At 45.0% G+C, this 22,787-nt stretch overlaps 1 protein-coding gene across 12 annotated transcripts in view; it reads left to right on the top strand.

The window, feature by feature from the left end:
• Positions 1-282: 282 nt before the first annotated feature.
• Positions 283-22,787, top strand: part of AFDN (afadin, adherens junction formation factor) — a 138,756-nt gene continuing 116,251 nt past the window's right edge. For 9 of the 12 annotated variants that reach the window (XM_060029640.1, XM_060029638.1, XM_060029645.1 and 6 more), the window contains exon 1: positions 283-672. In XM_060029640.1, coding sequence (XP_059885623.1) covers positions 568-672 — 105 coding nt within the window. In that variant the 5' untranslated portion in view covers positions 283-567. Of the gene's footprint in view, positions 673-13,318; positions 14,092-14,337; positions 14,723-22,787 lie in introns of those variants that run through there. The other 3 variants (XM_060029639.1, XM_060029642.1, XM_060029643.1) reach the window with 3 other exon arrangements.

Here is a 22,787-nt window from a genome sequence, read left to right as displayed (position 1 = left end):
GCCCGTCTGAACCCGGTACCGTCCGAACCCGGCCGCCCGCCCGTCTGACCCGGTACCGTCCGCTCGAACCCGATACGGTCCGAACCTGGCTCACCAGTCGGACCCGGTACCGACCGTCGGAAGCCAGCCCCGCCCGGCGGGCGGCGCGGCGCGCAGGCGGGCGCAGCATCACCTAGCGGAGGCCGGAGGTGCGGGCGCGGGCGCGCGGGCGCGGGGGCGCGCACGGCGGGCGGGGCGGCGGCGCGTGCGGGCGGGCGCTCGGGGCACACACCGGCCGGCGGGCTGACGCGGGGCGGGCAGGCGGCTGCGGCGGGGAGCGGGGCCGGTGGAGGCGGTTGAGGAGCCCGCGGAGCCCGAGAGCTCGAGAGCTGAGGCGGCCGGACGCGGCCGCGGAGCCGGGAGCGCGGAACCGGGCGCGCGGAGCCGGGAGCCGGGAGCGCGGGGCGCCGGCCGGCGGGGCCGAGCCCCGAGCCGGGCCCGCAGACCTAGGCGCGTGGCCCCCCGCCCGACCCCGACCCGGCCCCGACCCCGCGGCGGCCCGGGCGGGCGGGCGAGCGCGGCCGGAGGATGTCGGCGGGCGGCCGCGACGAGGAGCGGCGGAAGCTGGCCGACATCATCCAGCACTGGAACGCCAACCGGCTGGACCTGTTCGAGATCAGCCAGCCCACCGAGGTACGCAGCCGGCCGGGGTCCCCCCCTCCCCGGCGACGCCCTTCCGCCCCCCGGGACCCCCTCCCGCGCCGGCCGCGCCCCCGGACCCGGGGTGGCCGCGCCGGGCGCGGGCGGAGCGCGGTCACCTGTGCCCCGGCGGGGGGCGGGGGAGGCGGGCGTGGCGGGGACGTCTTTCGCGGGTCTCCCCGCCCGCAGCCGGGGTCGCGGCGCTCGGCCCGGGCCCGCGGACCTTTGTCACCGGGACGCGCGAGCATGTGACCGCGGCCGCCGCGGTGGGTTTGGAACTTGGGGGTTGGCGGCCGGGAGCGTAAAGTAAATATCGGGATAGTTGTTCCAATTGTGCGGCTCTGCTGATAACGCGGCCCGGAATTGAACTCCCGTGGAAAGAAGGTTTCCTCCCATTCGCTGCCTGCGCTCAGGTGGACGGGAGGGCGCCCCTCCCCGCGCCGGCCGTGCGCGCGTCCGCGGTGACCCAGGCTGGAGAGGGGGAGGGGGAGGGGAGGGAGGGGGGGAGGAGACCTGGGCTGGGGGAGGGGGCCCGGACCGGGCGGGGGGAAGATCGAGGGAGGGGGTGGGGCAGAGGACCTGGGCTGGGGGTGGGGGGGGACGATCGAGGGAGGGGGAGGGGGGCTGGGCTGGGGGAGGGGGCCTGGACGGGGGGGGAGATCGAGGGAGGGGGAGGGACTGGGGGAGGGGCTGGACGGGGGGGTGGTGGTGGCTGGTCCTGGGCGTGCTCCTGGAAAAGGAGGAAATCTCTCTTGCTCTCGGCCTGGGACAATGGTAGTTGTTTATAGCAAAGCTGCTGAAAGAGTTCCCAACAGTTAAAAAAAACAACAAAAAAAATAGGTTTGGTCCCCATCCGCCGGTCTGGGGGAGGTGGGGGATGGGAGTGGAGGTGAGGGTCAGGGAGGGACCCTGAAAACCGATTCATCCCAGCTAGCGCTCAGGCTGTAGTTGCACAGACTTTAGCCACGCGAAATACACCTTACAGAGGATTTACGTCCTCTTAGGAAATTATTTTAATAGCATCTGTTTCTGATTTGTTGTAGTAGGTAGTTCAAAGTTAGTATTATTTACTAAAATGCCAGCTTTTGGGCAGCAATACTGTTTGGCAAATTTGAACATTCTCATGAAATTTAATCCCTATCATTAAACTCCAGTTTATATTTCTGAGTAAACTTGACCTTCACCTTTTCAGCGTCTTGATTTTGCCTGTGGTGGGAAAGATCCATTTCTTCTGTCTTCCTGGGCAGAGCCATTCATCTTACTCCTTAGTTGAACACTAATATAAATTATTAGGTTCAGGTTGCCAATTTGAACACCGACGCTGGGTTACTCCTGATTCACAGCTCGTCTTCTCTAATGATTTTATGGGTTAGGTGCTAGTAAGCGAATTGATAATATGTAGTTAAGTGTTCATAGGCTTATTAGCACATCTTTTGAAAGGTGACTGCAGTAATTTGGCCTTCAGGATTATGTTGTCTTTCAGAATAATGAGTTCATTTTTCTTATCTCTGGCTTTAAAAATTCGGATGTAAAATATTATTTTGGTAGATAGTTGTTTTTTTCTGTTTGGATGGACCTATTTATATATATATATTTTTCAGAGATTTCCCAAGTCTGGTTGTGAAAAGGAATATTTTTTCAGTTTAGTAATAGGTAATTCAGTTTACTCTTTGGGATTTTAAATTGCATTGGCATTTTAAAAAATCCTGAATCAAAAACAGATTAGTTAATTGATTTTATTAATTCTATTTTTAAGCACTCGATTGAAACTTTTTCTCTATTTTTTTAGGTATACGAGTAGTTATTAAAGTAAAACTGGCCTCTCATTTGGAGAGCTACTCTTTTCCTAGTTATTCTGTGGGTGAAAAGTTGCTGTGCACACGTGTTGAAGCAAAGCAAAAGTTAAAGGACATTTCTGGGGAATGATTATATATTTCATTTAGTAGTTTTTCCTCCCCACGTATATCTGAACATTCCAGTTTTTAGAAATGATTCTCCAGGATTATGTTAGAAAGCTCTTCATAATGAAATAAGTTGGTTTTTTAAAACACCTGTATGTTATTTTCTTAGCTCTTATATTATCTAATACCTAGTTCACACTTTACTTTTTGTTTTCTGGAGAACCTTTGCATACTATTAAGTTTATTGTGGTCTTGGAAGTTTAAGCTTTGCATTTAGCATGTATTTTTCATTATGATGTAGGTAAAAACTAAAGTTAATAATTCTCTAAATCACTATTTCAAGGCCAACAGTTTCGATTCGCTTTATCTAAACTTTGTCGTCTGCAGTTTTTTACTATCTGAGAAATAATGAATTGTTACTCTATTTGTCCATCACAAGTCATTGTTCTTAGTTTTCTACAAGAATGTAACCATTATATTGGCCTTTATTATGGTCAGTAGATGTTGAGCAAATTTACTGCAGAATTTGATTTGTAGGAATATGATTTAAGCCTTATATGTATATATTTGGATAATCTTTTCTTATGTACATATATGAGAGTTTAGTTGTGGTTTGTTTTCTTTTGATTGCTTTTTTGGGGGTTACAGTGATCAATATCTGGTATCAAATTATGTAACTATAGATCACCTGTGATTGGTTTCAGGCAGCCTTGGATAACCACTGTCTGTGTTTAGGAAGATGATAAACTTGGCTTTTTGTGTTACATTCACTTTTAAAGAACATTAGAATATGTTTTAAAATCAACTTGGTTAAGTTTGCTTCATATTCACCTTTGTGTGTTAAAGGGCTTCCAAAGAAAAAGCAAGTTATAGTTTATCATTGTGTATTTTTCAACCCCTTCCTCTCTCTGGATCCCAGGTCCTTTTGGAATTTAAAATGAGACTTGATGATCTAAACTTAAAGTTGATGTTTTCTCACCAGGAGATTGATATTAAGCTGAATTAATATCTTGATTACTATGGGAAACTATAACTCATAATAAATGCTTCTGAGAGCTTTTTAGTCCTGTCTGTCCTTTTCTTGTTTTTGATGTTAAGTCTTTATTTCCTTTAGGGATTTCTGATTATTTATTATGGCAGAGTTCTTGTTCCTAATCTCATTACCTCCTCAGATGAGGGCTTCTCTAGTTACCCAAAGGTCTCCGTGTTGTTTTTTGGTGTTCTGTTGTTTAACTTATCCCAGTTTTGTTATTATAGCCGTTGGTTTGTCTGAATCCCTCTCTGATTGCATGAAGGCAGGAGCTTAGAGTTTTATTGTTTTAAACAGTTTTATGGCTGTCACATGGTAGGTGCTCAGCAAATATTTTGTGGAAAGAATACTGAATATGGCTTCCTTCGTGTGTACCTTTATTCTTGACAAAATAAGATACATGCTTTTTTAAAACTTAGTGAAATTGTCTTTTAGGATCTTAAAGATTTATCTTTTCAAGTCTTACTCTTTTGCATAAAGTTTACACCTAAATGCAAAAACCATGCTAGGTAGTTGACCACTTCATGAGACATTTCTTAAAGTCATTTGTTTTATTACTTATTGAATTCATTGCCTTTATTTTGCATTGATGGGAAAAAAGTAACCTAGAATTTGTGTGGATACCCATATATTCTTTATTAAAGGTAAATATGTTCTATTTTAATATTCTGATTAATCTTGAGAAGTAATGTGGTGATTCACAGCACCCAGAGGTGTGTGTAAAAAATAACTTGAAGTTTGTCAGCGGAGGTGGAGTAGGCAGTCTTCAGATGAAGTAGTAGTAATTGCATAATTTAGAGCTAAATCTCTATTTCAGACTAATGCTTAGGTTGTAACTATGCTTTATCATACAACTTAACTATATTCGAAACTAGTTTGAAAACAACAGTTGTATTATTAAACGTTGGTACGTTAGAAGGTCTGTATTTCTGGTGAGTAATGTATAATGAGATAGGCAGTTGCCAGTGATGTGTTTTTAGTATTTATAGGTATCTCTGCTCCTTTTAAAAAAATCTTTAGGGCTTCCCTCGTGGCGCGGTGGTTGAGAGTTCACCTGCCGATGCAGGGGATGCAGGGGACACGGGTTCGTGCCCCGGTCCGGGAAGATCCCACATGCCGCGGAGCCGTGAGTCATGACCGCTGAGCATGCGCGTCCAGAGCCTGTGCTCCGCAACGGGAGAGGCCACGACAGGGAGAGGCCCGCGTACCGCAAAAAAAAAAAACTTTACTTTTTTTTCCTGTAGTAATTGGTTGCAGTTTATGTTTGTGGGTGTGTGCTTGTGGGTATGAGATCCAGGCTCTGTGTCACGTTGTTTCCTTACCTTGTAACTGAAGCGGCATCTTGACTAGCTTCACTTTGCTGTGCTCCTGACAATGAAAAATAATTTTACTTTATGCAATTTATAGACTTAATGGAACGTAAGTGTTGTAAGTGTAGGCTTTTCTAGAACTATCAATTTTTGATTGTGGTTAATAGTAGAATAGCAAAAGTGGTTCTTTCATATTCATGAAAAAGTTTGATTTGCAGAAGATCAGGATATGGTACCAAGTTGGTGGGGTGTTGAAGAGAACAAGGTTTAGGGTTATGTCATTAAGGATTTAATTGAGCAGTTGTAGTGTATAAAGCATTATTATTAGTGGTTGGTCATTATTCTGGTGGCGTAGATTAATTTGTTTATAAACAGTTTTACCAGACTTGAACTTGGGTGTAATATCAGAAAATGCTAATAAATAATATAGCAGTTATTTTGATATTAGCTTGCTTTCCTTTATTATACATAAAATGTATATATGAATAATATTTATGGAAATTAAACTGACCTCTTAATTGAACATTATTTTCAGGTTAGGTAGAGCCTGTTGATTTTGGTTCAGAAGTTTGCTGTTGCTATTAGCTTCCTGGCTGACTGTATTTCGGATACGCTCGTTCACCTTGACGGTGCCTAGGACGGTGACCTATACTTACGTTTGTAAGTTAGATACTAAGCAGTGAGCCAGATCCCACAGACCCCACTTACCAGGTCTGGGCGTGTCCCAGGCGTTGGCTGACACTGACAGGCTGGCAGGCCCTGGGAATCCATTGGTGGCTCCCAGTCAGGGCCCCACAGGTATGAGGTGACGGTAGGTGTGGGCGTGCTGTCAAGGTGGACCATCTTTATGCAGGAGCTGTGCACGAGCTGGAGCTTTTCCTTATATTTGGGGTCATGGATGGGGTCTAAATAAAGCAGGCTGAGGGCTGGTGGGCGGGGGTATTGGCCTGTCTGTCTCAAGTCATCTGGTTGAGATTTTGTTCTACAACAATAAAAATATAAAAGCTCACTTATCATTTTGGCATAGGTGATTGACCAGAACCATAATACATGTAATTCAGAAAGTGAACGTGCTTTATAAAGTTAAAGTAAGTTCATAGAGAAGTATCAGGAGTTCACGTGGAAGCCGGGAAAGTATTTTCCCAGTATCAGTGGACCCCAAACAATAAGGATGATCTGGATTTTACGATTGTGTGTCATGAATGAAATTATTTACAGGAACCGAGATTGAATAGTTTACGATGACTGGAAAATAGCCAAAATTTCTGTGTTTTCACTCAAAAGAAGTTTAATGTTAAGGAAGAAGTCAGTTGTGTCACTTACAGAAAATAAGGTGTGAACTTCTGTCGCTGTTGTTTGCGTCGTCGTGTTTTTAGGTTGGATACACACAGCATGCTTTGCTTTCTCAGGGCGGTCACTGCGTCATAGTTGGGTTGACCTGTGGAGCACTGCTGTGACGACTGATCACACCAGGATGACAGGCGTGAGGGAGGTTCACTCTTCGGCGTGAACAAGATGAACTTGCTTAAATTGTTTGTTTTTTCCATTCCCTGACTTTACTAGTGCTGTTCGTGCCCATTTGATCTCGGCACGCTGGACAGGATCATTCACTTCTTTGTGTTTTTAAAGAAAGCCATTTTCCATTTCGGTTGGACGGAGTAAACTGGAAGAGGACATGTCACTGTTGAATCTGGTTCTGCTACTGTCGGGCAGTACAAACAGTGGGACAGGTGCTTCCAAAGGAGAAGTCTCGCCCAGCTTCCTAAAACTCCCCCTGAGAGTTTCACTGTTATTCAGAGTAGAAGAGAGCTTGACCCCCAAAAATAGGACCCAAGAAAAAAATGCTCATTCGTTACTATTGTTTGGGTATTTTATTGGTTAAGAGCAGTCTAGCTGGTGTGTTTTATTCTGAATCATAGCTTACAGTTCTCTGTTGCTTGATTTCACACATGTTCTGTTAAAGGAAAATCAGACTTTGGTTTTGGCAAATTTAAACCATTTGTTCCTTTAAAGAATGTACCCTCTCTCTCTTTTTTTTTTTTTTTTTTTTTTCTGCGGTACGCGCAGGCTCAGCGGCCATGGCTCACGGGCCCAGCCGCTCCGCGGCATGTGGGATCCTCCCGGACCGGGGCACGAACCCGTGTCCCCTGCATCGGCAGGCGGACTCTCAACCGCTGCGCCACCAGGGAAGCCCCAACACTGTACCTTCTCTTTACCCTTGTTTGCTAATAGTGGTACTTTCCATGGTGACTTACTTATTATACTTTCTATTTCCTGATTTTTGCAGGAGAACTAACAGAATTTCTCTCTTATAATTTCTTTTTGTGCTGCTGTTACCAGCTTTTGGTACTGAGGCTGGAGGTTGCCAGTTTTCTCCCCTCTTGCTTTGAATCTGGTCTAGTTCCATATGTTGAGTAGAGAAAATGAAACGTGAGCAGCAATACAGTCACCGTTGGACACGATCAGATGTTTAAAAACCAGTGTATTCTTAACATGCGTGACTCTTCCTGTATTCATACTTGGTATAAAATGTGTACCTTGGGAAGGTGTCTTTCAAATACATTATTTTTAGGTAGGTATTGATATTATCTGAATAAATTTCTGAGTGCTCCAGACTTGTAGAGAAATGCTTGTGAAATCTACCGTGGTTTGACGTAAGTTTACAATATACCATGATTTTACATGAGCTCCTTAATGGGTTCTTAGTTTACGTTACATTAGATTTTTCACTTTAATGAATTTTTGTGTTGGCAAGTACTTGGGGGGATTATTGGGGTGATTATTTTTAAGAGACATTGGTAATAAAAGTAAGAATCAGTTATATGAAGATTTCTGGTTTGAACCTAAGTATTTTCATTTCTGGTACACAGTTCTCCTTTGGAAGATTGTTTTAAATATTTTTCATATTCTGTTACATTAAGATCCATTTGTCTGTTTTGCACTCGGAATGGGTCTTGTACGCATGCGTGGTTTTGTGCCGCCGTGCATTGACCGTTTGGAGAATACTGGTTCACTGAGCTGTGTGGGTTTTCCACATGTTGGTACATTTCTTTAAACAATATAAAACGATCCCATTGTTAATATCATCACTGACTAGAAAACTCTTAAGTACTGGGAAGCTCTCAAGCTCAGTGGTGGAGACACATTTTCAAAACGCCTAGTGTTCTGTCAAAGCTCAGATTCTATTGCCGGCAGCCCTGCCACAGCAGCACTTGAAGGAAGGGGTTCTCGCTTCGTTTGTTCCTGAGGAAAGGCCCCACATCCACACCCGAATAACTGTAGTTTGTCAGCAGCTCTTCCAGGTGGGAGTGGTGTTCCGTGAAACAAGCGGCTCGCTCAGCTCACAACGTTTGCGCGGTCGCACACGCGCTTTTTCTTGAGAGAGCCATCGGACTCTGATAAATGGAACTTCTCTATGTGCACTTCGTATTTTGGCAAATAGAATATTGAACAGATATACTCAAGAGCCCAAGTGAAACTGGCCTTTTTATAGGTGTGAATGAATAGCAGTGAGAAATACGTGGGCCATTAGTCCAGTTTGCTGCTGCTGCCTCGACTTGTGGTAACGTGCTGTCAGATTTACCTGTCATTACTTTGTACCGTCAGTTTAAATGCCAACGTGGCGAGAGAGGCTGATACTGCCTGAGTATTCGTAGGAAAAGAGTTTTGACCTTCCAGTTGACCTGAGAGGGTCTGAGGGGGGACCCCAGGGATTCCTGGATTACAGTTTGTGAGCTGCTACCTAGAATACTTAGTGATTGGTTTTAAGAGTTTTGGTTTGGGCTGATTTTTAAAATATATTCTCAGGTGGATATTAAAGTCTGTATTCATGGTATTTTCCAACTAGGGCTATAAGATTAACATGGAACATTTGAAGTGTGAACATAAGACTCATTATGATAGAAAGGTATATTTTAACATATATTAATTTATTTGACATATATATTTGCTTAATTTTTGTTTATAAATACCTATTTTAATTCTTAGTTATCAGTAATAAGATGCAAGCATTTTTACATTTTTGCTGTTGAAGGGTACTGGCCATAACCCAGCTAAAGCAGTGACTGTGAAGTTTTATTACTCTGATTCACTCAGGCTGTGACCTGGGCCACTCCCTCCTGGGCCGGAACAGTGGCAGGTAGCGTGGTTGGTGGGTGTGTCGTTGACGTGGGCTCATGTCTTCAGGTGCTTGTCTGCCCTTTCCAGTCTCTCCTTCCCAAACATCAGCTCTGCATTATGCCAACCACTGACTGTGTAAGGATGTTTTTTTTGTTGTTGTTTTTAAATTTTATTTTATCTATTTATATTTGGCTGCGTCGGGTCTTCGTCGCTGCGCGCGGGCTTTCTCTGGTTGTGGCGAGCGGGGGCTACTCTTCGTTGCCGTGCAGGGCTTCTCATTGCAGTGGCTTCATTTGTTGCACAGCACGGGCTCTAGGCGCGCGGGCTCAGTAGTTGTGGCTCGCGGGCTCTAGAGCGCAGGCTCAGTAGTTGTGGCTCACGGGCTTAGTTGCTCCACGGCACGTGGGATCTTCCCGCACCAGGGCTCGAACCCATGTCCCCTGCATTGGCAGGTGGATTCTTAACCACTGCGCCACCAGGGAATCCCATAAAGATGTTTTTTTCCTACTGTTTTTAACCAGCAAACAGTTTGTATTTTCCCTTAGCTTTAATATATCTCCCGAGAGAGAGACAGACAACACAGGTAGTATTTATATTTTAAAACTCGCCATGCACGATATGGAATTGTAATGCTTATAAATAATAGGTGAACATATTACTTTTTAAAATGCATATGGTAAAAACAAAATATTAGAATACTGAATTTGTGTTAAAGATTAGCAACACTTAAGATTAATGTAGCTACTCAGTGGCAGCTTTTTTTGCAGCAGATATGTTGTGTTCTTCATTCATGGCTAGGTGTAAGTTCATTTTGAAACTTTGGTGACCATTTCCTTTCTACTGATAGTATTACTAAATTATTTTGATGGTGCACTGTTTTTAACCACTTAGTGAGACATGTTTATTAATAGACATCTTGTTTTAATTTACCAGAGTAATAAAATCTGAATTGCTGAATAAGTGAATTTGCGAATGATTCCTTTGTAGATCAGCTGAGCTCTGCTTCTTCAGAGGAGGAGCCTGCCCAGAGCGCCAGGGACAGTGTTTTCACCACATTTCATATTTAGGACCTCGAATATTTTGAAATGCGTTTTTAATTCTAGTTTGGCAAAGGTGACCTTGTTGAGTTCATAGTACAGTTAAGGTGTTTTTGTGCCAAACTTGTTGATTTCGGGTTTTAAAAATAATTTTTTATTACCTTCATGAAATTGTTATTTTGGGAATATCAGGGACAGTAAAATTAAGACCAGTGAATCTGGAAAAGCACTAAAAAGCCTTTATGATGTTCTTTTATGGTTTACTTTTGAAGCGTATTCTTGAAAATGTTCTTAGACATCAAGGAGTTAATGCATTTGCTTTTTTCTATTATGGAGATTATGTGCTTATTTTAGAATATTTGGAAGCACTTGAAGTATACATGTATATTTAGTTGCATTTGGTTATTAATTATTTGCATTTTAACCAGTACTGAATCATGTTATGTTATTCATCATGTTATTTAGATTATCTGATCAGCCAGGTCTGTCAGGAATCCAGTTTTTAAAAGCTTCGTAGGTTATTCTGATAACAGTTATAATACTTAACATTTCGTGACTGTATAGTGTCTGTACGCATGACGTTAGTGTAAATGCTTTGCATGTATTCTCTCTTAGTTTTTACAGCAATCCTGCGAGGTGGGTACTTTTGCTAGAGTCTGTTTCGGTTGAAGAAACCAAGGCACAGGGAGGTCAAATAACTTGCTCTAGGGCATAGAACTGGTAAAGCTGGGAGCAGTGATCGGAACCCGGGTAGTCTGGCTCTAGAGCCTTCCTGTAACCACGATGACAACTTGGCGAGTTAAGATCACTGCAATTTAGAAACGGAACAATTTAGAGCTTAATTTTAAGGAAGAACCACAGGCATGACACAGTGAGACCGTATGTGCATGCGTATGCGTATCTTATATATACATGAGTGTATGGATTTTCATCTTGACTTTTTAAAGCCCTATTATATCGTTTATCTTGGAGACAGGTGATTCTGTGTTTTGTAGTCAACGTGGTGCAGCCGTATTTTATTTTCTAACTGTACGCAGACTGTTGGATACCTTGTATCCTGCACAGTAACCAAGAATTTGGTAGCTTCGCTGATAGCCTTCCTGTGCCCGAGGGAAGGAGAGGTAGGCCCTGCCTCCCTGGGTTCGGGGCGCTCTTCTGGCAGTAGGGCGGTGATTGGAGTCCAGCCGTCTGCCCACCCCGGTGTACTTCCTCCCCTTTCCTCTTGATGGCCTTTCTTCCAGACTTTACTCTGGATCTGGCTGTGGCCCTGGCCCTTTCCTGGTCTGTGCCTCAAATGAAAGGACAAGCAAAACTGCCAGGGCTCAGTTAATTTAACTTCATGAATTGTTGTTTACGTATTACCTAGCAATTTCCCCCCAGGTGACATTGGAGTTTCAACAGAGTCTTCCAGAGCTAATTCCTTGTTGGTTACTGACGATTCTAACTAAGGGCTACTGAGTAAATATTTGCCTTTCCCAAACTGGAAGGGAGAATTACAGGCAAAAACGGCTGTTTTGGAGAACAGTATAGTGGACCTTCGAGATCATACTCACTTCTCTGTCATGAGCCTACGTTTTCTCTTCTTGAAAGAAATAGTAAAGCGTGGAGGAAGTTTCTCGGTGGGAAGTTAAGTGTACTTTTCTTTTATGAGCCAAGGGCTGAGTATTTGATTATGGGAACCACGCGTTAGCATACCCAATTTGTGATGACAGCAGACTAAGTGTACTCGCTGAACTAGCGTTACAGGGTGATTAGATGCATGTAACTTCACGTTGTCACCCATCATATTTTCCTTACTTGTATCAGTTTGATGTTGCATTTGCCTTTAGATGCTGTGGTTCATATTCTAGCGCAAAATATAATTTAACTTCAAAGTTATCATTAATTTTTTTACTGAGTGGCGCCTAAACTATTAAATATTACTTGTTTGTGGTTTGCACGGCTTCTGAACACGTTTCCAGTGCTTCAGGAATGTTTCCATTTCATTGGTGCAATGACGCTTGTAGACAGTTTATCTTTAGTGTAGTTACAAACGCATGGGATTGGCGTCAACAGCTCGATTCTTGAGAAACATTACAGACTTTATGTTAAGTACAGTGATAATTCTTGTTTGCTTCTATGAACGTGTGAGCAAAGATTTTGGAAATGGTTATGCACTTACTTCAGGGCCTGAGTGCTGTGAGAAATTGCTTCTGTGGCATATTTGTTTTTGTTTCTTTTTCTAGTGGCTTAGCCCTGTTAAAACCATGGCATTTAAACGCTTCTTTTGGGTTTGTCATAGGCTAGTGCAGTGTTCATTCATTCAGACTAATATTTATTGAGTGCCTCCATGTTTTAGGCTTTGTTTATAGGGCCTGGGCCTACACGAGAGAAAGCTGAACTGCTCTATCTGAGGGAGGGAAGGGAAACAAGACTCGGAATAATGGCCCCATTGTGCCCTAAGAAGAAAGCTTAAGCTGTGGCGCGCAGTGCCGACAGCGCCTGGGCCTGAGGTAGAGCCCTGGCCCTCCCACGCGGTTCCCGTGACCCTCTCTGCCGCCGCATATCCATGGGCGCTCACTCAGTGGTCACCTACTGCGTGCCAGTCGCTGCGTAAGTGCTGAGCCTGCAAAGCTTAGTGGACCCCGATCCTTTTCTCACGTAGCTCCCGTCCTAGTGTGGCAGGTAGACTGAAGGGCACGGCAGTAGTGTGGTGAGTGCTCCGCTGGGATGCTGAGGGGCAGGGGCCTCCTCATAGACTGTTGACATGGGTCTTGAGATGATGGGGAATTTTCCCTGTGGATCGGGGGAGGGTGTTCCTGGCAAAGAGCGTTACTAGTGCAGCAAATATGTGTTCATCTGATACCTGTGGGGCGGCGGTGATCAAGGGAGACATCTGTGTGCTGGTTTGGAGGAGTCAGGGGAGCACGTGGGGGCCGGGGGAGCACGTGGGTGGGCACAGTAAACAGGTGTGGAGGCCGGGGGAGCACGTAGGGGCCAGGGGAGCACGTGGGTGGGCACAGTAAATAGCTGTGGAGGCCCGGGGAGCACGTGGGCGGGCAGAGTAAACAGGTGTGGAGGCCGGGGGAGCACGTGGGCGGGCAGAGTAAACAGGTGTGGAGGCCAGGGGAGCACCTGGGGGCCGGGGAGCACGTGGGGACCAGGGGAGCACGTGGGCACTGCACCTCCCCTAGAGGGCAGGTCAGCAAAGCTTCACTGAGTTCATTTTAAGAAATGTTTACTCTGAGTCCTGAGGAATTTGTAGAAAAGGTGGAAAACTTATTTAAAAGTATTCAATCTGGTTGAATCTCTTTTTGCGCCCGTGAACATGCAGGTGCGTTGGTGACCTGCAGGCTGGCTTGTTCCTCAGTACTTTCTGCTCCTCCCTGAAAGAGGATCGTAGGGCTTTGCCTTCTTGGCACCAGGCTTGACCACGTGGCTTGCTTTGACCAGTGACACGCCACTCTGAGCAGCAGCTTTAGGTCCCAGATGCACGCTTCTGTTACTGCTCTTCCCTCCTCCATGAATTAGTGTGTCCCAGGCTGGGGCTGATGAAGAAGCCTGGTGGAACAGAGTGATCGCGAGAGAGAAATGGAACTTTGGAGTTGTGGCCCCTGAGCTCTTGAGTTCATTTGTTTTTGCAGCATGGCCTAGTGTGTGTCCGTGTGTGTCTGGATGTATGAGTGTGCCCGCTGGCCTGTCTGGGCCAAGGTGCCAGCTGCTGGCTATGGAGCTGCAGGTGTTAACAGGGCTGGTTTCTTGCGGGCCTTGTAAGCCAAGGTGAGAACGCTGCAGATGAAAGAAGGCGATGAAGTTTGCAGTTGAGCGCACCTGGCCTCGCTGGCGTCAGAGTCTACGGGGCAAGGGGAGAGCGGGCCTGGAGGCAGGAGGCTGACAGGGTTTACGGCAGGTGTGTCTGTGGGATCAAGGCCGCAGTTCACGTGGAAGGAGAGGATGAAACCTGAGGAGGTACAGTTGGGACTTGGAGAGTGGCAAGGAGATTGTTGAAGAGAAAAAGTTGTCCAGGATCATCTCAGGTTTGTACTTAGCTACTAGGTAGGTGGTGGTACCCTTAGGCGGAGTTAAAAAAAAAATACAAGTGGTAGATTAGGTTTGGGTGGGGAAGTAAAAGGTTGTCTTTGAGATGTATTGAATGTGAGGTGCTTATGAATGTCCGGGTAGAAGTTTCCTACATAGACAGCTAAGAGGAAGGGGACGGGGGAGAAGGGTGTGGCTGGAAGGTAGCCAAGGCTGGGTGAGCCTCAGGAGAGAAAGGACCTAGGTCGGAAAGCTTGACAACCAAACTCTCTGAGGTCGAGCGTACGGAAAGCCGGAGGCCATCCAAGTCCAGTACAGGAGAAGAGCATGTTGCTGTCCAGCCGGGGGAAGGTTTGGAGCGAAGGTGTCTCGTGCTGAGCTTTCTGTTCTGTGATCTGCAGCTACCTTGTAACTCATCTCATCCCTGCCTTCTTGCTTCCAATCCTCCTGGCCTGCTAAACTGCTTTTCTCGAGGTAGCCTTGGTTTCCTAATTGCCAGAACCAGTTGCCCATTGCAGGCCCACAGAAAACTTTATTTGCCCCCCCTTTTTCTTTGCAGTGGTATTTGTGCATTTTCACCTTCCCTGATTTCCCCTGGGTGACTCCATTTGGCTCTTCTTTCTTGGCGTTGTAAGTATTTTAACGTTGGACTCTATCCTCTACTTAATTTTTTTTTAACATGTAGAAACGTCTCTTTTTAATAAATTTTATTTGTTTATTTATTTATTTTACTTATTTATTTTTGGCTGCGTTGGGTCTCCATAGCTGCGTGCGGGCTTTCTCTAGTTGCGGTGAGCGGGGGCTGCTCTTCGTTGCGGTGGGCCGGCTTCTCATTGCGGTGGCTTCTCTTGTAGCGGAGCACGGGCTCTAGGCGTGCGGGCTCAGTAGTTGTGGCTCGCGGGCTCTAGAGCGCAAGCTCAGTAGTTGTGGCGCACGGGCTTAGCTGCTCCGCGGCATGTGGGATCTTCCTGGATCAGGGCTTGAACCCGTGTCCCCTGCATTGGCAGGCGGAGTCTCAACCACTGCACCACCAGGGAAGCCCTCCTTATTTCTGTAATTCAGAGAAGACCTGTAATTAAGTATGGGACCATTATCCTGAGGTCTAGCGGGCAGGTTGGTGTGGAGCGGAGCTGACACAGCACATTTACTTAAGACATTGACCGTAGACGGCGCGCTTGCGTGGATACGGGCACATGTTGCTGGTGTTGCTGGGTCATGGGAACCGCGGGGCGGTGGTTCGTGGGAGGGCTGGTGTCCTGGTGGCCGCTTCCCCTGTGCCGCCTTCTCTCCTCCTCTCCTGCGCCGCGCGTGTCTCGGAGTTGCTGTGGGGTCTCTGCAAGAAGACGGGGGCCTGGCGTGTGCTTTTTCGCTAGGAATTAGGGAATTTCCGAAACACGCGTAGCTCGTTGCAGAGACTAACAACTTGACAGCACATCGTAAGAAAGGATAGATTCTTTCCAGAAAAACGCCGCTGCTTTTTACCTAGAGCTGTGATCTCTAGTTAGAACCTTCTGTGGTTACATTTTGTTGACGGTTCAGTGTCTGACTGGCCCCAGGAGCAGAACCTCCTTGCGATAGTGGCTGTTGAAGAATTAAAATTAAGTAAGACTTTTAGGTGAGTAGTAACTGACTTATTTTTACTCAAAAGGAAGCTATAGACACCTTTATAACACCTATATAAAATTCTCTTAATTTTTGATAGCTGTGTAATTAATATTCCGCGTACTAGTCATACTATTCATGCTCTGCAATACAGTGTTTCGGTAATGCTCCTGTGAACATTTTGCGAACATCTCTTTCTGTAGTCGTATTTCTATAAACTAGATTTCCAGAAGCAGAATTTACATCACAGAACATTTTGATAGACTTTGCCAAATTCTTACCTTAAAAGGCTGTTGCAGTTCATACCCCCACGGTTGTGGGTATGACCCTTCACCTAACGCTGTATATTGAGAACCAGTTTTTCAGTCTGACAGTTAAAAGGTCATCGGTTTCAAACTTCACATTTCCTTGTTCATTGTTCAGGTGGAGCGTCTTTCACGAAGTCACTGGCCATTATACTTTTTAGGTGAAGTATCCCTTTTTCTGTGGCGATGTTTGTTTTAATCTTTTCAATTTGTACAAATGCATATTGAGGTTTTACCCTGTATTAAAAACATTATTTTTACTTAGTCATTTTGGTCTTCTAATTTTATATCCGTAAGTGAATGTATTTTACTGCTCATTTCTTTCTTTGTTTTTATGTACTTGAAAAGTAGCTAAAAGATCAAGGGAGCACCTGTTTTTAAAATTGTTGCTATCTTAGCTTGAGTTACAGCTGAGAGCTTCTATCTCTTTCCTTTTACATTTAGTAATTACCATATTTTGTAAGCGCGTGGACAGCCTTTTTTTCTTAGATCAGGCTCAACTCTATTAAACTCTCCACCACCAGACTTTATAGTATCAGAAGGAGGCTTACACATAGATAGGTTTGTTTCTAAGGTCTTTAAATGTTGAACTAGTTTGGAGTTTTGCTTTGTGTCCCTAGTTTTCAATATAACTATAAAATGCTAAATTAATTTTACTTTAATGAATTTATTTATTTCTGCATTGAGAAGATTCTCAGAATGAACTTTAGGGGTATGTTTTTCCTTTTTAGCAGCAAATGAACTTAAAACCTTTTCCAAAAACCAAAATATGAACTTTAGAAGTTCAAAGCTAAGTCACGAGCTTTGCAGAAATTAGCTTTATTGTTAGTTGTAAATAGTTAAGGTTATCTGACTACTTAAAACTTCTCATTGATTTGATTTGTTTTGGTGATATGGTATGTATTTTTTCAATTTATGTTATTTCTATAAATATCACAGTAAAGAAATTAATATGTTAAAAAATGATGATTAGCATTAAAAAAAACAGGTGGTTTTGTTTCCTGGTGTTATCTTTTAGAATCTTCTATGTGATTTGGGGGAGAGGTAGCGTATTGGATGCCTAGTAAATGGCATTTTCAGGGGAATCACTCATTGTAAAAGTCATCATTAGAACTGCGTGTGTGTGTGTGTGTGTGTGTGTGTACCAAATGTTGTTTAACTCTGCCGAGCGATTCTGCCTTGTTAAGACAGTCAGTAATTACATGATTATTTTGCTGGTTTGGTTATTTGGTTGATGTGAACAGCCACCTATAAAAGAAGAAAACCATGAAGTACAGCTGTACTTTGCTATCAGTTTAAATTGCCTGATTTTAAAGATGAAAGTTAAATTTTAGAACTTTGTCATTGCTTTTCACCCTAAGTCGCTCAACCCTCGACCTCACCCAAACCAGTGACCTTCAAACCGCCGGATGCGTCACCACCTCGCGCCCCTCTGACTTGCCCCCCCCCCCCCCGCCCAACTCCATCTGCACGTGGCCTCCGGGTCTGGTCAGCTCTCCTTTGCCGCGGGGAGGAGCGCCCAGGTCTGGCTGTGACCTCCCCTCTGCCCCACAGGAGCTCTTTCCTTCTCAGGGCTTCAGGTGCCGGCACGGCCCAGTTTGTATCTGCAGGTGTGGTCACTGCCCAGAAGGGACGTGTCCGGCCCCAGTGCTGACTCCCCACTCCGCGCACACCTGCATCCCCTGCGGCCTCCCCGCCTGAGCACCAGCTGGCCCTCCGCTTGGCTCTCACCTTGCGCCCCAGCCTTGCCCCCGTTCCAGCTCGCAGACCTCCCGTTCCATCAGCCGCGGCAGAACCTGGCTGCTCTGCCTTCCAGGCATCATCATCGTCTCGCCTGTCCTCGGCATCCCCGCTGCCTGCTGCTGGCCCAGTCCAGGAGGGCCTCCTCCCTCGCCTGGGCTGCTCCAGTAACCTCTTGCTTTTTTTTTTCCCTCCCGCTGTCTACCTTTGCCCCCCTCACAGTCTGTTTCCCATGCAGAGATGCACTTCTAAACCTTAAGTTAATAATACAGTTTTCTGTTCAGGCTCTCAAGTGGCTTTACTGTTACTCAGAGTGTAGCTCAGCCTCCAAAGCCCAGCACGATGCTGTTTTTCTGAGAAGGTCTAATGCTGCATTTTCCCGTCTCATTCTGCTCTAGCAGCAGTGGTCTCGCCATTTCTCAGATGTGCCCACCAGGCTTCTGCTTGGGGTCTTGCTCTTGTTTTCTCTGCTGGGAATGTTCCTTCCCTACAGCTCAGCTTTTGTTCAAGTCCCCCTTCCACTTACATCCCCCAGTGACTTTTGGTCCCTCTGCCTTACTTAATTCTTGTATCACCATCTGTCATTGTTGTGATCTCCTCCTGTTCGATTCTAAGTTCCGTGAGAACAGAGACGGTTTTGTTTGTTATTCTTCCCCCATCGCCTAGAGTTCGGGGACAAGAAGAGGAGGAGGGGGTGATGATGGTGATGATTTAACTGGAGATAAAAATGTTCTACCCCCTAGGCTTAAGGTCTGTTCTGAGTCTTTTTCGGTTACTAAATTACAGTTTTCATTTCTTTTTGAAACGTTTATTATAGATTGTTATTCCCGTGTTACTGAATATTTACATTTTTAATACAGTGTAAAAACGTTACTGTGAAGTGAGCTTTACCTTTGAACTGGCTGGTGTCCCAGCTTTGGAAATCTGACCTGTGGTGATGGTTTTTATTTTGTCCTCCTTCTAGACAGTTCCTTCCCTTTTCTTCCATTTCCATTCCTGGAGAATTATCACTGGAAAATTGTAGGGAACCCTTGTCCTGAAGAGCTCTGGCTAGGAGGTTCATGGTTCTACCACAGTTGGCATCCTGGGGGGTCCTCTGCCATGGGGGTAGCGCTTTGGGGGGTCCCGCGCTCCTCCCGGCCCATCTCCTGTATGAGTGACTGTCGCGGCCACGCCTCTGACATATTACACGCCGAGCAGTGGTTTAGATGCACAGCCAACCTGTCCCTCCATTTAATTCCCGAATCAACAAGGGATGTATTACTATTATTACCTACATCTCTTTCAGTTGAATGAGGCTCAGAAAATTCAAGGACTTAGTAGTTATAGTTCCTTCTCCCTTTCGACCTCCAGAGATAACTACTGACCTGAAGACGGTAGAGAATAGTTTGTGTGTTTGAACTGTTGTGTAGTATTCCTCTGTCCATTATCTCTGCTCCTGTCTAGGGACGATCAGGTTGTTCATAGCTGTCCCGTGTTACAAAGGAGGATTTACAGAACACCCTTGTCCGTGTTTCCTTCTGTGCTAATGACAGTGTTTAGGAGGATATCTAGAGGTGTAATTTCTCGGTCAGAGGCCATACACAGTTTCTAATTTACCAGGTTCTGCCAAATTGGTCTTTGAGATGGTCTTTGAGATGGTTACACCAGTTGACATTTCAGACCTCAGAATTCCTCACGTCTTCAGTATATTCAGATGTTTTTGTAAGCTGGAATATATGAAATAATAATTATTACTTACATTAACCTGATTTCCGTGAGTGAACATGTTTTCTTACGTCTATGGTCATTCTGATTTTCTCTTTGAATTACCTATTTATATATATTTTGTCCTTATCTTTTTCAGTGAGCTGTTTGTATTTTTCTACTTGATTTGTAGGAAACCTTTATAAATCCTGAATACTCATCTTTTGTACATTATATATTTTGCCAATATATTTTTGTTTATGGTTTTTTATTGTTTATAATGTCTTATCACGTAGACTTAAAAGCTTTAAAATGTAGTTGGGTTCATCGGTCTTCTCTTTAAACTTCTGTTAGACCTCTTCCCTCTTGTTTGATGAATATGCTCCATGTTCTATTCTGAACGTTTTACAGTTGAACTTTGTACATTCAGGTATTTAGTCTAATTAGAATTTCTTTGCAATATGGGACTCCCCCGACCCTCCACCCCCATTATAGCCCAGTGCTTCAGTGCTGGTTTTTCTGGCCTTCCCTTTTGGACGTCTCTTTATAAACTCATTGTGTGTCAGAAAATGCTGACACACTTGTCTTCTCTGTCGTGTAGTGGGATGCTTACCGATTGCTTAGTCTGCATGTGGCTGAAAGTGGGGAGGGTTACAGCCTTCTTTTATACAACAAGGTCAGAGATAGCTTCACATGGTGCTTAGAAGTATGGCCTCTGGTTTGAGATTTTCCTGAGTAAGAATTCTGGCCCATTGGTGTTAGCGGTGTGATCATGGTCAAGTGCCTTCGTTTTCCTAAGGCTCACACGAGGATCTGTAAGACAGGGAGATAATGGCACCCACCTCATAGGGCTGCTGTTAGGGTTGAAGTAGGTGATGTAAAGAAAGCACTTAGTTCAAGGTCGCTACTTTACTTCTGAACCAAGGAGACTCTTAGGGTGCATACCTACGTGAGTCAGGCGCTCTTCTGTTTGTATGGTTCTGTCATCATTATTATCTGGATTTTTCTTCCTTTCCGTGTTTTGCTTTCTTTGCTCCAGCAGACTGTCCTCCTTGTTCATCTCGGGACGGAAACTCAGGTCTGTCTGCCTGGCCTTGTATCAGTTGAGGTTATTTGTGGGGTCCCATTGTATGTTTTAGGTTGATTCTGTATTCCATATCTTAGATTGAAAAAAACTCTTTTATTTGTTACTGTTTCTGATTTTGTCTAGAAGTGGTAATACCTTCTTCAAAAGATACAGTATAACTTTATATATAAAAATAGAATCAGTGGTTTTTGAGGCTTCCATTTACAGAAGCTAACACTTTTTTCTCATCTCTCTGTATCTTTGTCTTTGAGTTCATGCCTACAACGTAGTCCATTAATTATCTGAAGAATCTATCCCAGAATGTACTGTTTAGTTTATTCATATATATGTGTTATAGTTAACCATCCCACATACTTGGAATGTTTATTTTCAGTGTGGACAGTTCTGGAATAGAAGTTGGAAGTGTTATTTTGGTGAGCAGAGTGAGAATCTGCTTCAGTGATTGCTGCTTTTCATGAAAATTCTCGTTTGCAATTATGTTAAGAAAACTCCTCAGTTGAACAGTGAGCTCTTCTCATCAGTGTCACTTTGCCTTCTAAATGTCTTTGCTAGATTAGTGCTGTTAGAAGTCCTCCTAGACTTTGCCTTCAGCAGGAGTTCAAAGGTTGGTTCAAGATGGCGGAGTAGAAGGACGTGCGCTCACTCCCTCTTGCGAGAGCACCGGAATCACAACTAACTGCTGAACAGTCATCGACAGGAAGACACTGGAACTCCCCAAAAAAGATACCCCACATCCAAAGACAAAGGAGAAGCCACAAAGAGACGTTAGGAGGGGCGCAATCACAATAAAATCAAATCCCATAACTGCTGGGTGGGTGACTCACAGACTGGAGAACACTTACACCACAGAAGTCCACCCACTAGAGTGAAGGTTCTGAGCCCCACATCAGGCTTCCCAACCTGGGGGTCCGGCAACAGGAGGAATTCCCAGAGAATCAGACGTTGAAGGCTAGTGGGATTTGATTGCAGGACTTTGACAGGACTGGGGGAAACAGAGACTCCACTCTTGGAGGGCACACGCAAAGTAGTGTGTGCATCGGGACCCAGGGGAAGGAGCAGTGACCCCATAGGAGACTGAACCGGACCTGCCTGCTAGTGTTGGGGGGTTTCCTGCAGAGGCATAGGGTGGCTCTGGCTCACCGTGAGGACAAGGACACTGGCAGCAGAAATTCTGGGAAGTACTCCTTGGCGTGAGCCCTCCCAGAGTCGCCATTAGCCCCACCACAGAGCCCAGGTAGGCTGCAGTGTTGGGTTGCCTCAGGCCAAACAACCAACAGGGAGGGAACACGGCCCCACCCATCAGCAGACAAGCGGATTAAAGTTTTACTGAGCTGCGCCCACCAGGGAAACACCCAGCTCTACCCACCACCAGCCCCTCCCACCAGGAAACTTGCACAAGCCGCTTAGATAGCCTCATCTACCAGAGGGCAGACAGCAGACGCAAGAAGAACTGCAATCCTGCAGCCTGTGGAACTAAAACCACATTCAGAGGAAGATAGACGAGATGAAAAGGCAGAGGGCTATGTACCAGATGTAGGAACAAGATAAAACCCCAGAAAAACAACTAAATGAACTGGAGATAGGCAACGTTCCAGAAAAAGAATTCAGAATAATGGTAGTGAAGATGATCCAAGACCTCAGAAAAAGAATGGAGGCAAAGATGGAGAAGATGCAAGAAATGTTTAACAAAGACCTAGAAGAATTAAAGAACAAACGGAGATGAACAATACAATAACTGAAATGAAAAATACGCTAGAAGGAATCAATAGCAGAATAACTGAGGCAGATGAACGGATAAGTGACCTGGAAGAAAGAATGGTGGAATTCACTGCTGGGGAACAGAATAAAGAAAAAAGAATGAAAAGAAATGAAGACAGCCTGAGAGACCTCTGGGACAACATTGAACGCAACAGTGTTCGCATTATAGGGGTCCCAGAAGGAGAAGAGAGAGAGAAAGAACCCGAGAAAATATTTGAAGAGATTATAGTCGAAAACTTCCCTAACATGGGAAAGGAAATAGCCACCCAAGTCCAGGAAGTGCAGCAAGTCTCATACAGGATAAACCCAAGGAGAAACATGCCAAGACACATAGTAATCAAACTGGCAAAAATTAAAGACAAAGAAAAATTATTGGAAGCAGCACGGGAAAAACGACAAATAACATATAAGGGAACTCCCATAAGGTTAACAGCTGATTTCTCAGCAGAAGCTCTACAAGCCAGAAGGGAGTGGCATGACATATTTAAAGTGATGAAAGGGAAGAACCTACAACCAA

Source organism: Delphinus delphis, chromosome 14 (genome assembly GCF_949987515.2).
Source record: "Delphinus delphis chromosome 14, mDelDel1.2, whole genome shotgun sequence".
In the NCBI taxonomy this organism is placed as follows: Eukaryota; Metazoa; Chordata; class Mammalia; order Artiodactyla; family Delphinidae; genus Delphinus; species Delphinus delphis.
This window is presented reverse-complemented; position numbering and strand designations above follow the sequence as displayed.